Below are 14,632 nucleotides of genomic sequence, written 5' to 3' on the forward strand. Positions count from 1 at the left end.
CCTCCCTCTACCCTTCGCCTGACTCGACTTACCCTCGGTATGCTTGGGCACAACCGTTTTCATCTTTTTCAGACGTTTCAGCATGCCCCTCAGGTCAGTGATGCCATATTCAAAAGCGATTTTCTCATACTGGCTTGGGTGGGCACTCTTAAGCAATTCCCACACATCTACCTCTGGTTCCACTTTTTGGGGTTTCTTCTTCCTGTCAGTCGTTGGAAATTGGTTTGTTTGCGAATACAATCATACTACAGTATGTGCTTGATAATTAAACCAAATATCATGGAGCTTCTCACTTCTTAGTGGCTTTAAGAAGGGCACTGAAATCCAGATCTCCCTCGTCCTCCCCAGCATCCCTGTGTGTATGGAAACAGACATACATACAATGTAACCAAGGTCAGGCAAGGTCATCTTCTGAAATAGCCCTATATCAATTTACTGTGCTGTTATATCCCACATGGACTCAAACGCACTTTTACATACACACACACATTACTATAAATAGCCTACGTATGCATTTTCCCTTTTGTGTATTCACACATGCGCATACAGACCACTGAGACAGGCTGAAACACAAATCCCAATGCGCTTACGCTCTCTTGAAGGCAGACAAAATATCCGTATGCTCCTCTGCATGTGCAGCTGTAACAAGAGAAGTTGCAGAGAACGCAAATCAGGGCTGGATCAGATCAAAACATCAGCATGTGTGGAATCCGTATTTGCCTCTGTGGGGCCAGAGTCCGCTTTCACTCACCCTCAACAGAGATCTCAAAGGTGGAGCTGTCACACTTGTCTTTTGATGTCACCTCGCACCTGTAGCCGCCAGCATCTCCCGGAACCACTTTGATGATCTTCATTTCATAAGTATAGACCTGTGAGGCAAAACATTACCCAGTTACTTCTTAGTTGCATAATTATTTCCAAAAGAAGTGGATCAAATCACACACACACACAAACACAAACACACACCTTGGTATTTCTGTCATATGTTTCTTTGAACTGCATATGTTTCCCAGCCTTGCTGCCAAGGTCCAGCCACTTGCCCTTTAGCCACTTCATGACGGGTTTTCTCGTCAGGGTGGTTGAGTCAACCTTGGCAATAAAAGTGACATCCGACCCTGCAATTGACAAACAACAATGAACTCACATGTTGTGGATCGCTTTAATATTTCCAGTCTATCTTGACAACTGTGCACCCATCCATTGAGGTTTCTAACCTGTAACAGCGACCACGCTCTCCGGGGGCTTCTCCAGGAAAAGCCCGGTGAGCTCAGTCGACCCTTGCTCTGCAAAAAGAGACATTAATTAGTTTGCTTGATGTGGTAATGGGGATATCCGGCTTGATAGACACGGCCCTTTGCATGACACTTGACAAACATCCACAGTGTGCAGCAAACTGAAGTGCAAGGGACAGAGTGCAATACAGTACATGGTTGTTGTTTTTGAGAACAACCACAGAAACGTCTGGATCACATCTGCACACACAGGCTGTGCACGCACAGTACATGTGAAACATACTGTACAACCACAACATGATATAGAGCAATGCTGTAGCTATGGTAACAGGCCTAACAGACAGATCCTGCAAACATTCACAACATACTGACACAAAATCCATGTTACAGTTACTCGCTTTGTAAGTCGCACTGTAAGTCATAATTAACAAACCCTAAACTCAATTACAAATTAGCATAGAGCTATATCACGACTATATCAGAAGCAGTTGTATAATTGTAATACTTGCTTCTCCTCTTAATGAATGTATTAATCTTGCTTATCATGAATGTAATTTCTTCCTGCAATTTTGAATTTGATTTTAAGCACAATTAATTTCGCTCGACTAATTAGAAATGTGTTATGTCTGACCCCACATAAACTTCCTCTGACATCAGTCTAATGTAGTAGTTTATCAAATTGTCACCAGTGACAAGTAATACTAATATCTTCTACTGTTTTGTGGTTTTAATAGCAATAAAAGTAGAGGACAAATGATTTCATTATGATTTCTCAGCACTGCCACTGCTATGGACAACAGAACACTTACTGTGCTGCGCTTTATTGACATTTATTGGCCAGAACTGCTTTTATCTCTTATTCACTGCCAGAGCAACAACAGGATTTCTTTTCCCCCAGCCATAGCAGAAGTCTAAGACACTAATAATATATATATATATATATATATATATATATATATATATATATATATATATACACACACATGTTCACATGGATGAGGGAAAAGAGACTCAGCTGAACTGTATTCTCAGCTCAAAACACATCCAAGGACAAGAGGGCAGCATGGGTGTGTTTCGTGTATTCATGCAAACAGAAGTTCCAGTGATATTTAATCTCTACACCAAAGTATCATTATTACCAATTAGGAGGTTCAGAATGTGTTAATGAATGCTCACTGTGCTAAGTATAAAACTCTTAGCGAGAGCATCTGCTGACTTTCGTATGTCAGTGCTTTCTACGCATATCAAAGGTTTACCATTGAGGGTAGAAATCTTTAACCAATGCATTAAGTCTTAATTAGGTCATAATATACAGCACAAGTTCCTGCTTGGTTTTATATATTCAAAAATCATATACTGACCATATACCACCAGAACTGCTTGTAGAAATATGACATCTTCACATGTGACTAACATATAACAACACTTAGGATGCATTCATTTACATTTCATAACATCAACGTCACATTTGCATGCAGTGGATTGCCACAGTCCCGCACTGTGCCTTCTGCTCGCCCTTACCCTCCTCTGCATGGTTTGCCTCAACTGGGGAAAAACAAATACCCCAGTTTAACTTATGGAAGTATAACAATCAGATGTTATACTGTACCATAGGTCAGTGCAAATCCATGAGGTAAAACATTGCAAAATGAACAGCAATTACAGAATGATTATTCTGTAGAATTATTACATTAAAACACCACACAGTGGAATGCAATCAAAACTGAATCTTTGCTCGTGAAGGTAAGATCATGACAGTTATCAACCAAAACTGAAAGTGAGCAAATGTTGTTGATTACTTCACTTTTAATCACCGAACTTCAGGAAAAAATATTGTTTGAAAATACCTTGATTACTTCTTTTGGACTGATCTTGCAAGACAGCATCTCACAAAGGACGCAATTACTGTAGCCCATACAGAGCATGTGCACCCCAGGCCACCTAAATATATAAATAAACCATTCAAGTGTTACCTCTTGTATTCCTTTTTTAATTATTATTATTTGTTTGTTTGTTTAGAGCAATGGAGTGTCATGAATATTATAATTTGTATAATATAAGTTTGTTGAACCTCTTTCCCAAGATAGCCTGAGACTAATGCAACCCTAGACATTCAGCACATCTTGTCTTATAACATTCAAAAGGTTTCCATCGCAGGAAAAAATAGAAATAAAAAAAAGTTGGCAGCAACTCCCTGCTAACGATCAGAAGAAATACTGGTGCAAGTGCCCCCAAACAGTCTGCAGTTGGCCAAGTGATGATAATCCCCCACACGCTATACCCCCATGGCTTTAAACAGCCTTGGTATGATAAACAACTTCCCACACAGAAGTTCAGCTCTCACAGACACTGATATCAAATTCAATGCGGTGCAATACCAACTCTGGAGCTAGGGGGGTCAAGCAACTAGATATAAAAACCTCAAACCACTATACTTACTATTAAGACACAGTGTACATATGATTGTTTTAAGTACATCCCAACAGAAACCAACTAAATGTTCACAACCTCAATCAGGGGCTTTGTCTTTCTTGTAGATACAGTCACTTATTTTTTGTCAGATGGCAGCAAGTCCTGGAGCTGATAAATCTATTACGCACTGTGTTTTGCACTAAATCCCTTCTTGATACCTCAAAGTTCTCCCCTCAGTCAGCAAGTGTAAATGGAGAAAAACACAATTTCACTAAACTGAGGTGGGAAAGATGGCAGAGCAGTCTTTGTATAGGTCTGTTCCTATATGAGCTAAAATTGGATACGGATGTCTTGGCATTAGACCAACTGTAGGCTGAGTTTTGACCAAAGAAAAAGTCCATCTCCTCAGGTTTCCTTCTGAATGTCCCTCAGCTGCTGGCTGTGTGTTCAGCTTGCTAGCCAGGCTACCACATAAAAAGCGAATGACTTCACCATGTAAAAGAAGAATTGTGCTTAACATAGCCTGTCCGTGGACAGTCGTGGACGTGGACCGGTGCTCCCACAGTCGCACACACAGGGCCGACGGTAATGACCTCCAGGTGTCTCTATTGTCCAGCCTGTGCCCTGCCCTCACTGTTTCCTTTTTCATTAACTGATGCCACAGCAGGTCAAACTCGCCAAGTCCAACATTCAGCGATGGACATTCATGACAGGCAGGAGGGATGATGAGCTGTGCACTCATAAATGCTAAGGGGAGATAAACAGCGATGATACAACAGACTGGCAGCACAGGGCCCAGTCCCCGAGGAATTTATTGCAGTAACCAAAGTTAACATTTAATGACCTCACCTTGCTTTTTGACCCCTTGCTTGGCTCAGAAGGCCATATTTCAGGGCAAATTTCAGCTCAGCAGCCAATTTCCCCAAGATAGCAGTCTCCTTTTGAGGACACAAAGCAGCAGTGCTTCAATAAGGGAGGTCCGTGGCTATTCTCTCCTCATCACATCTGCATACCCACCACACTGGCCAAACAGTCAAAAATGGAAGTAAGCATGACTTGGCCAAACCAAGGGGGCAGTTGTCAGTCTGAGAAGTGAAGCTCACTTCTGCGTTCAAAAAACTGCAATCCCCTCGGCTTCCTCTGGGGGCTGGCTCCAGAAAAGAGCAACTCTCCATAGACCCCCATGTTAAAATAGCCGACTTTACATCCCCAATAAACATCTGAAATTGTTTATTTATGTCACACCTGTGTGGCAAGTAACACCAACAGGAAGGACTGTCTAGTTTTTGTTTTTTTTTGTATTTTGTGTCTTGTAATCCCATATGGGATGGGCCACAGTGGTGGCATGACACGAAAATAAAATATTCATTCATTCATTCATTCATTCAACATGATCAAAGCCTGGTGTCAGAACGTTTTTTGGTCTCAACCGATAGTTTCTACCCCTGCACACACTCTGAGGGGGTGAATTTTTTTTTAACTCTACCGTTTTACTATTATTAGGTTTAAAATTCTGGCCAATTAGGGCGCGGAAACGTTGAGTGACAGGTCCGGAGACCGCTGCTTCGAGGCCAGTGGGTGGGTTCTCGGCCGGCTAACCTCTCCAAATATGGCAAGTAGAATCCAACATGGCGCGGTTCAAACCCCCGTAGTAGAGGCACAAAACAGACTCCCCCAAACCAATGGGTGACATCACAGGTGCTACGTCCATTCTTTTTACAGTCTATGGGCCAAACAGGTTATGTGGCCAAGTCACCATAGAGGCATCATCAGGCAACATGTGATAATGTTGGCACATAAGCCTTTGTTTCCACTCACATAGGTGTCCCTCCTCATCCCAGGGGGGTAATAAGTGGAAGATGCCTGTGTTACCCCCAGGATATTTCCAATACATTTGAAGGGCAGCACAAGGAAATATCAGCTTTCAGCTCCATGAAGCCTTGGCACTTCCATAGCATTTCTCCATCCAATCAACTAGCAGGTCCAAATAGAGTGGACGTCCAACTCATCAATCAGGAAGCTCTGCCCGTGATAGACCACGGCAGACAGCGGCATCTTTGAAACATGAAGAAGAGCTCTTGAATTTCACTTGTAAAAATTTGGGTGTTGACTTATGCATCATACTGATGGCTGTGATACACAACCAAGGTGTAAGTAAATCACGAATGGGCCTTGTGGCATCCGATAAAAGGATGAGGCACGAACCCAAATACAAACCCTTTGCAGTTTGCTGACTAAGATTTCTCAAATAACTGGAGCTCTCCTTGCAGTTTCCCTCCAGCAGCTTCGTGTTAAGCTGAGAAGCAACGATAAAAGTGTCATCGCATCAGCTGATGTTTGCAACAGCTGCCATTGTTCAACAATAACGGTTACACATGAAGCACAGCTGTGTTGTCACTCTCATTGTTTAAATGGCCAGAGGGACAGAAGCAAAAGAGAGCTGGTATCATAGGTCACAGATGGAATGGGCAGCCACTCCTCACGTGGAGAAACAAATTCTGATTTGCTGAAAGAACATAAACAGCATTATTAGTGAGTGAGTTGTCTGCCAGTATCAACACGTACCAGCCGTGGTGAACAAAACAGGTGAATGTGCCAATGATATCATCATGCTTTAAACTACCAGCTGGACCAGTCCCATCAGGTCTTTGTCTCTTTGCCTCTTGGTCAGAGTTGTAAATCTGTTGGAGGTTCTAAGCTCTAAGGAGGATTTTCATGGTATGAGAAAGATATAAATATATTGCAACAGAGAAACATAAGTAACCCGATGGACACCATTAGATCCCTTGTGATCTTTTTTTTTTTTTTTTTTTGTCAAAATCAGTCCAAACTGAAGTGATGAAAATGATTTCAAATAATAAAATAAACCCAGTTCCACTTAACACGTCATATATTATGTGGTACCTTGACCAGCACATAATAATTGAAATTTACACACAAATTATACACACAATACCCACTCAAATCATATTATATAAGGGGGTCAAAAATTAAACAGACATGTCAATTTAAATGCTACGCTTTTCTTACCATCCCCGTCACCGTCTGAATCTGTTGCAGACAAGGAAGCAGACAAAACTGAAAGCTCGGAAAGCAAACGCTTGTTGTTTCACAAGTGGACAGTTGCAACAGAGGACGTTAAACAAACACGAAATGGGAATACCATGCACCATCACATCTGATTAAAAAAAAAAGAAGTAAAAGAAGAAGATGAATCCGCCTTGCATTCACAAGTTGAAGTTTTTTTCCTTTTGACATGTTTAGGGTTACTGCATGCAGAAAGAGATACACAAATAAACAGAAGGCAGTGAATTATATGAATTGCTGACAGTAGAAAGACACAGAGACCAGAACATAGAAGTATATTGTACTTGTCAATACAACAGTAAATTATATGTGCTGCACGTATAGGACTGTAAAACCAAACCAACTTGAGCCACACCATATACATGTACAGTATATGTATAGTACATATCAGTCCAATGACAGAAAACAACATTTAGGCATACAACATAAAATGCATCTAGGTCCTATGTCAAGGCAGCATTAGTAACCAAACCACTAACATATATGCACTGTAGTTGATAACAACGCCTTGGTTTGGTATAAAGACTAGTGTGTTGTGCACGTTTTACAAAACTTTACACAGATAGCCTGATACACACCTGAACAATCATGCAGGTCCACAGTGTTGCACATATACTCATATGTGAAGTAGACTTTATAGACAGACATATTAAACCAAGTGCATTCACTGTCCAGGATTCTGCCTTACCTGCATCTGGGGGGGGTGCATCTAAAGGAAATGAATGAAAATTAGCTCATGTTCTGATGTATGTTAGAATTAATCACTCTATAATTGTAGAAGCTGAGAAGAAAGTCATTAACAGGTGAATGTTATCCCCTGACGCTAAGGAGGTGCCTACCATCTTCCTCTGGCAGCGGTTCTGCTGTGCAAATAAAAGTCATAGTTATATGAGTGAAAGCAGCAGAATGTGACGGGACAGGGACAAGTTTAAAACCGGGAATCTTGCAGGGATGAAACCAACTCAACCAAAACACATGAGCAGAGAAGAGCTGAAGATGATTCTCACACTTTACATGCCTGCAGTGAAATGTTAACCAAAGGTCACTGTGGGGAAACACAAGTTCACAGATGGGGAAAAATACACCCAGTAGCAGTCAATCTGTATTAAAATCCACAAAGATGGTGTATCTTCGTTACACGCATGGATCCTCTCTCTAGTATACATGCTGGAAAACACAAAGTCAACACAAGGGTATTTTTTTTTACTTTCATCCAAAACAAGAACATTAATCACTGTGAGACTCAGAGTAATTAAAACACAACAACAAAACAGAGGGAGAACTGATGCTGTGATACGCAGTCCAGACGAGTGCAGAGTGCAGGACGACGTACATGGAGAATACAATGGGACGTCTTTTTACCACACACTCTGGATGGAGTTTGAGCTAACATGCTGTAGGCTATCTGAGGAATGCAAACACACTGATTCAAAGTGGCATAATAATTACATTAGCCCCTTCAGCAGCTTCATGTTGTCTCATATCATCTGATTGACACGAGGGCCTATCTTCTTGACTTGGTAATTGCTCAACTTATTATCTATGGCAAAGCCACTTGTTCTTGTATTGTTCAGATAATTACCCTGGCTGATTAGTTTCAAAATGCATTTTCAACACTCGGTTCAATCCAAACATTGTCACATATTAACACCACGTGATCAAGTCGCAACATAGAAATAGTAAAAAAAAAAACACAACAATAACAAAACACATAGCTGTGTCCCTCACCATCTCCAGCTGGCTCCTCTGGGGCTAAAATTAGTGAATTTTTGTTAGAGATTCAGCACTAAAAGAAAAGCAATATCTAGAAGGGTATTTGGAAAACAAATATAAAAACCAAACCACTCTAACAGCTGAGCAAATAGATGGTATCAATGTGTAACACATTAAAGTCCAAACCAGTGTCACATGAACAAACTCAAATATCACTTGTACATTTTTCACTGTGGTGTTATTACATGAGTTGATGACAGTAATATGATAATGTACCATAACACAGATCCTGAGTAAATATATACAGTAGCTTGCTAAATGAAGATGAGTCTTGCTAATGACACAGAGGTCAGAGGTCAGAGTCTGTGTTTGCTGGACACAGGCGGTCGACCGGAGATGTTGGGTGAAAAGTGAAAATGTGAGAGCTATAATCGAGTCACTGTGTGATAATGGAAGGCACAAAAGGTCAGTGGGCAAATGTAGTGTGGCAGCTGACTTACCATCCCCCTCCGGTTTAGCTGAGAAATGGAAACAGAAGAAAATGATTAGAAACTTCCCTCACACACAGTATTCATGTGACATTGACAACACATCAACATAATGTCATTTATTGTATCTCATTAATTTAGGCAATGATGAATCACACTTTGTCGTTTAATTTGACAACATACAACTAGATGTTTGTCTGAAGCTGATTACATTATATAAAATGGTTATTTCAAGAATGCATATGTTGCATATATCGACTTTCATTCTGAAGCTAGTAATCCTTGCTCATAAATCTAAAATACAACCCAAAAGGTAAGAGGATACATTCTATAAAATGACCACACATAAAATGTTAAGACTTCTGGGAGAAACATTTGAAACGACACCTTGACCTACATCGCAGTGACTTGAGGTTTATTTTCTCACCCACTTATTCTATAAATTTCCCACATCAACATTTCTGAATGGCAAGGCACATTTCTGTGGTGCTACAGAGAAACACAGACGCTCGGTTTCTCTGGAGCGTGGAGCCCTGTGGGTGTCATTGTTGAGGCCTAAATCTGGTAAAAGGAAATTCTCAACTGAAATAGAGGCGTATGATATACCCAGCTCCCCAAGAGTCTCGATGGGGGTCAGTGCAGTTGCTGGAAAAGGCCATGGATGGTGTCTTATGACCCTCCTGAAACCACGCCACGTTCTCCTTAGTTTCCTTGAATAGCCAAACCAGCTTGACCTTGCCTCCTTAAGTGTTTGCTCCTGGCTTGTCATAAATTTCTTGCTAAAATAGGTGTCATGAAATCACATTGTATTCACTTGACTTTGGAAGAAGAATATATATATACAGTATATATATATATATAATCACAATTTTGAATGTGCTATATCCATTGTTTTTTCTTTCTCACTTCTTCTTTCACATATTTAAGACAGACTGGCACCTTCATGTGAAGAGGTGATATCTTATTAGCATTGTATTTAAAGCTACAACTGTATTTGTGTATCGCATTCGCCCCAAGTGGCTACTTGTATACCAGCCACAGTATGTCTGCACTGTTAGCACCAAAACCCTAAGAATAACTTTCTCTGTGCAAAATGAGAGAATTTGCTGACATAACTGTCAAACTGGATGCTGCTCACCACATAAAGTCTTTGGCATTAATGCTTTATACACCCTGAGAGAGGATTTAACACCTGCGCTGAGTGTAAATCTGCATCAGCATCTGCTAAGTCAATCCACTTGGGGTGAGAATCTTGATCATCTTCAACAAGTTTGTGATAAAGCTGGATAATGAACCTCTGACCAGCTGTTCCTCAGTTCAAATATTCCCCTCTGAGACTGTCTGTGGTTTCATTTACTGGCAGTGCTGTTAGAGCTGAGGTGGATGTATAATTAATATGATTTTGGACGGTGTGCTTGTTGGGTGTAATTGTTTAGAAAAAAATGAAGAAGAAGAAAAAAAAGGTCTGTTTCCTTAGGGGAGATTTTTTTTTTTTCTTTTCATTTTCTCGCTCATTTTTCACATGTAAATCAGCTCCCTGCAGCATTACACTGTATTTCTATATCTCAGGCCTTAGTTCTATTTCTGGAAACAAACGTTGTGAACCTTTTTTGGTGTTTCTACTCCTGTCACGGTCAGTTTAGTTACTTCAGCTCTTCACCTCACTGTTTGTTTACCTCCCCATGTCGACCAGTGACAACATGATTTACTGTGTGTGTAATGACCCAGACATAAAGAAAAGTATTGGGTGGCTTGACCTTATCAAACCACAGAGGATCTCTTGGTGCCTCTAGACAGGTTTATGAAGATATCTCAGCAACACATAATTTAATGCTATAAACAAACAAATATATAAAATGTCACCTAACTATTCAATTAAATGTGTGCTAGAGGAATTAAACAACAAAAAATGTATTTAACGTATTTAACAAGTTTCTGTGATGTCTACTTTCTCGGTCAAAAGTCAAATCTTTTAAATCAACTTGCTCATACAGTGAAAGCTGATGAAATTTCAGTCAATGAGACCATTTGAATTTAATATCTGTCACATCTCTCAGGTGACAGGCCCATATTTATATCAGGCTGTAAGATGAACAACACAACTTCACAATAAAGGGATAAAAAAATAAAATGTAACTATAAGTTGGGTTTTTTCACACACACAGTTGATAATTATGAGTTTTAACCAGAGAAGCTTAAAAAATGGTGATTAAAAGATCTGTCAATCAAAATGTGAGTGACAGTTTCATCAGTGTTTGATTTTTGATGATGGAACTTCTTTGTATAGAAATTGCACCTTTCAGAGTGATTTTCTAAATGACACTGAGTGAGCATTAATCACTTCATCATTGTACTCTATGTTGTGATTTTTGTATCCTGCCGAAGATAAACTGCAGCGGGGAACTAGAGAAACTTCCCAGAACAGTTTTGATCCAACTCGCCCTCATAGTGTTTCATTAGGTCACGACGATGAAAGGAGTTACAACCATGAATCATATGATCGCTTCTAATCACTGAGTAGAAATCTGTCATGTGCTTGATTGACTGCACCGAGGCTCCATCACACACTCAGGAGGGCGTGTCAGGCCTGCTGACCATGAGGGAACTTTCTGGATGAAAGTGACAGATTACATAATGATTTATCTCAGCTGGACCTATGAAAGGCTTACAGCAAAACCTGATACACCCGGGTGTGTGAAACCCTATGAACTTAAGAGGAAAAAAAACAAAGTGGAAAAGGTCAGGGATATTTTTAGCTGTTAGCAGAGGGCCGGTTCTGGCTGCTACATACAAAAAAAAATGTTTCAACTCATCTTGTGTGTAAATACATGCATAATGAATATAACTGATTCTGTTACTCTGAAGACTCAGGGTGAAAATGTTATCAAATTTTGATAGGATTTTAGAATTATGAAATGAATAGTGGCTGGTTATCTGAGCAATGTAATCAAATCTTTGCTACTGAGATGTGGAATTACTGCACAGTGGGTGGTGCAGTCATACGGTAAGCAAAGCGGAGTCATATCCACATTACATGGATAAACTCTGTCGCTCTACATGGTGAATAGAACTAATGCCTGGTTATGTGTCTGGGATAAAAATAAAAACTGCCTAGTTTAGATCATTAAAATAAAAAATAACCCAAGGTCAGATGCAAGAAAAGACAAATTAAAATAGTGCAAAGTAGAATTAAGAGCAATGCACCAACAGCCCAAGTGAATCCCGACACATTCACTGTCACTAGACAGTCGCTGTGCAAATTAGTCAAAGGGACTGAAAGGCTCAACACACTTCCCACAGTCTTGGCCCGTCTCGTCCTATGACCGGTTCTTAGATTAGGTGTCTGTCAGCTCGGTGATTTAGACCCACACTGGGTCAACATGGACAAATGTCACCACATTGGTGAAGGACAGAAGACAACTATTTATGAGAAAGCAATCACCCAAAGGCGCCAAGTGTTAAGTTTTATGGGAGAAAATGTGCTTTTTAAGGACATTTCTATATATGACAACATAGGTTGCCTTTATAAAAATATACAAAAACTTGAAAAATACGTTATTAAATAAGAATAGTCATAGTCATTTGATATCAATGGATTAAAAATACTCTTAAGTATGTAGAGTAGCAAATCGATAGATTATGTCACCAGTACAGCACCGTGCACATACTATATAACTGTATTTCCTTATTGACCTGCACTTGTTGCTTTTCCACAATTGTGTCTGGAAAGTTTCCAGTCTTACTCAATAAGACGGCAACTCACTGGGCTGATGTCATGAACATACTGATCCTGATGATATCATAGCAGCTGGCTATGTGATTATTTATGGCCTTTTGAACATTCTTCCTAGACAGACGACATGGAGGCAAAGAAGGGGTAAAAATGTCTGTATGAGCTTCAGTATTTACTTGTTTAACAATATATTAAATGGCCTTAGGAGTGAATCAGTGAGCAGCAATATCAAAATTATTAGGTAACACTTTGATTGTTTTTTGATCATATTTTAAAAGGATTTGATTTGTTTTAGCTGAAACATTTTGATTTTTCAACTGCCTGCAGGTCATGCTTATCTTGTCTTCAAAGCTGCAAAAATGTTTTGCTTTTTCTTCGTCAGATCATCATTTTCATAATTTCATCATTTTTTAGCATGCACTAAATAATGAACTGATCTCAAACATACACCAAAATACGGTTATTTTATGAAAAATAAATATGTTCGAAGAATAAAAATGACACTTTCTGCAGAGCATCAGTTCTGCCACATTCAAGTGAGTATACATATTTCAGGCAAATATACTGTAACAAACTAAAACCTCCAAACAAACCACATTCAAGCATCAACTCTGGCACTCAAAGCCAAGTCTCCAGACTAATTACAATGAATTATGCTTTCACAAAAAGTATCTGCATACCTGCAGGGACTGGCTCAGGCATGGTTATTCCTGTGTCTTCGCTTTGCTTCAAGAAGACTGAGGGGCTTGTGGTGCTTATTCCTTTTATTTCTCCCTTCTCTCTGTGTTATTCAAAGCTCTCCTGGCACTCAAGTCACCCACACCCTCCAGTGAGCGAGGCGCGCAGAAGAGTCTGACGAAACCCTCAAGGAGTTCAAGAAGAGAAGCACTCAGAGTGAGAGTGTGATAAGGTGAAGAGACAAGAGAATGAGGTGGCGCTGAAAGAGGTCTTACTCATTTATGATGAGATTAATGGACTGACTAAACCTGGCGAGCTCTGATGTTCACTGGAGAAACGCAGAATACAGAGATGACCAATGACTGACCCAATTTTTGACACTTTATCTGGCACCTTGTGGTGTCAAACTAATCTTTCAGTCATCCCCACTCACACCCACATTAGGAACAGGATCAACAAGTATTTGCGAATAATTTTAGTGGTCCCTTTAAATCCATATCACTTAATGCTACGGGGTGAGTGAAACCAAGAGAATGGAGATGCAGATAACTAAATATTTGAATATCAGTTCAACATGCAACTGCATTACCGGATCTTAATGAACAGTGTTTGATTTCATTCTCAAATTAGAGAGCAAGTTAAACTGATGTTGTTAAGTTTACTATCATACCAGAGTGGTGAGAAGACAAACGTTTTTAACCTCTGTGAGTTGACCAAGTGTCCAGTTGCCCTAAGTTCAAAGAGCAACTGGACTTGGAGGAAGAAAGAGCTATGACTGGGTGTGTCCACAGTTTACAGAGCTGCTGCACCAGGGCTAGGACTAAATCTAAAACTCACTATATGCATTTTTTTATTTATTTCCTTTTAATCAAAACAAAAACCAGTGCCTCGTGGTCGTATGTTTTACACCAGTGAGTCCAGTTGCATTTAATGCAATTGTGAAACTTGACTTACGCCCAAATATGTTGTTTTTTGACCTTTGACCAACCAAAATGTGATCAATTGATCTCTGAGTCCAAGTGAATGTTTGTGTCAAATGTGAGAGAAAAAATCCTGCTGAGAGAGATATCACATTCACAAAGGCAACAGCATATTTCGTGAAGTGACAATTGCCTTGATGTTTGACCCTTGGCTGCCATAGTCTCGTCGGTTCAATCACAGTCAAGTGAATATCACATTTCCAAATATGTGACATCACCATGACCTTGACCTTGACCTTTGACCTTCGACCACCAAACTCAAGTCCAAGTGAATGTTTGTGCCAGTTCTGAAGACATTGCCTCAATGCG

At 40.0% G+C, this 14,632-nt stretch overlaps 1 protein-coding gene across 4 annotated transcripts in view; it reads right to left on the reverse strand.

The window, feature by feature from the left end:
• mybpc2b (myosin binding protein Cb) overlaps window positions 1–13,404 on the reverse strand; it is a 23,056-nt gene extending 9,652 nt beyond the window's left edge. The window contains exons 1-13 of one of the 4 annotated variants that reach the window (XM_085762121.1): window positions 13,346–13,404; window positions 8,945–8,962; window positions 8,460–8,483; window positions 7,571–7,594; window positions 7,420–7,440; window positions 6,675–6,695; window positions 2,754–2,777; window positions 1,215–1,283; window positions 967–1,115; window positions 752–869; window positions 591–639; window positions 294–353; window positions 33–202 (exon numbers count right to left, since the gene is read on the reverse strand). In XM_085762121.1, coding sequence (XP_085618247.1) covers window positions 33–202; window positions 294–353; window positions 591–639; window positions 752–869; window positions 967–1,115; window positions 1,215–1,283; window positions 2,754–2,777; window positions 6,675–6,695; window positions 7,420–7,440; window positions 7,571–7,594; window positions 8,460–8,483; window positions 8,945–8,962; window positions 13,346–13,367 — 769 coding nt within the window. In that variant the 5' untranslated portion in view covers window positions 13,368–13,404. The remainder of the gene's footprint in view (window positions 1–32; window positions 203–293; window positions 354–590; window positions 640–751; window positions 870–966; window positions 1,116–1,214; window positions 1,284–2,753; window positions 2,778–6,674; window positions 6,696–7,419; window positions 7,441–7,570; window positions 7,595–8,459; window positions 8,484–8,944; window positions 8,963–13,345) is intronic. The other 3 variants (XM_085762122.1, XM_085762124.1, XM_085762125.1) reach the window with 3 other exon arrangements.
• Between the last annotated feature and the right edge of the window lie 1,228 nt (window positions 13,405–14,632).

The sequence above is a fragment of the Trachurus japonicus genome, chromosome 19, assembly GCF_045865225.1.
Source record: "Trachurus japonicus isolate A0001 chromosome 19, Traja_1.0".
In the NCBI taxonomy this organism is placed as follows: Eukaryota; Metazoa; Chordata; class Actinopteri; order Carangiformes; family Carangidae; genus Trachurus; species Trachurus japonicus.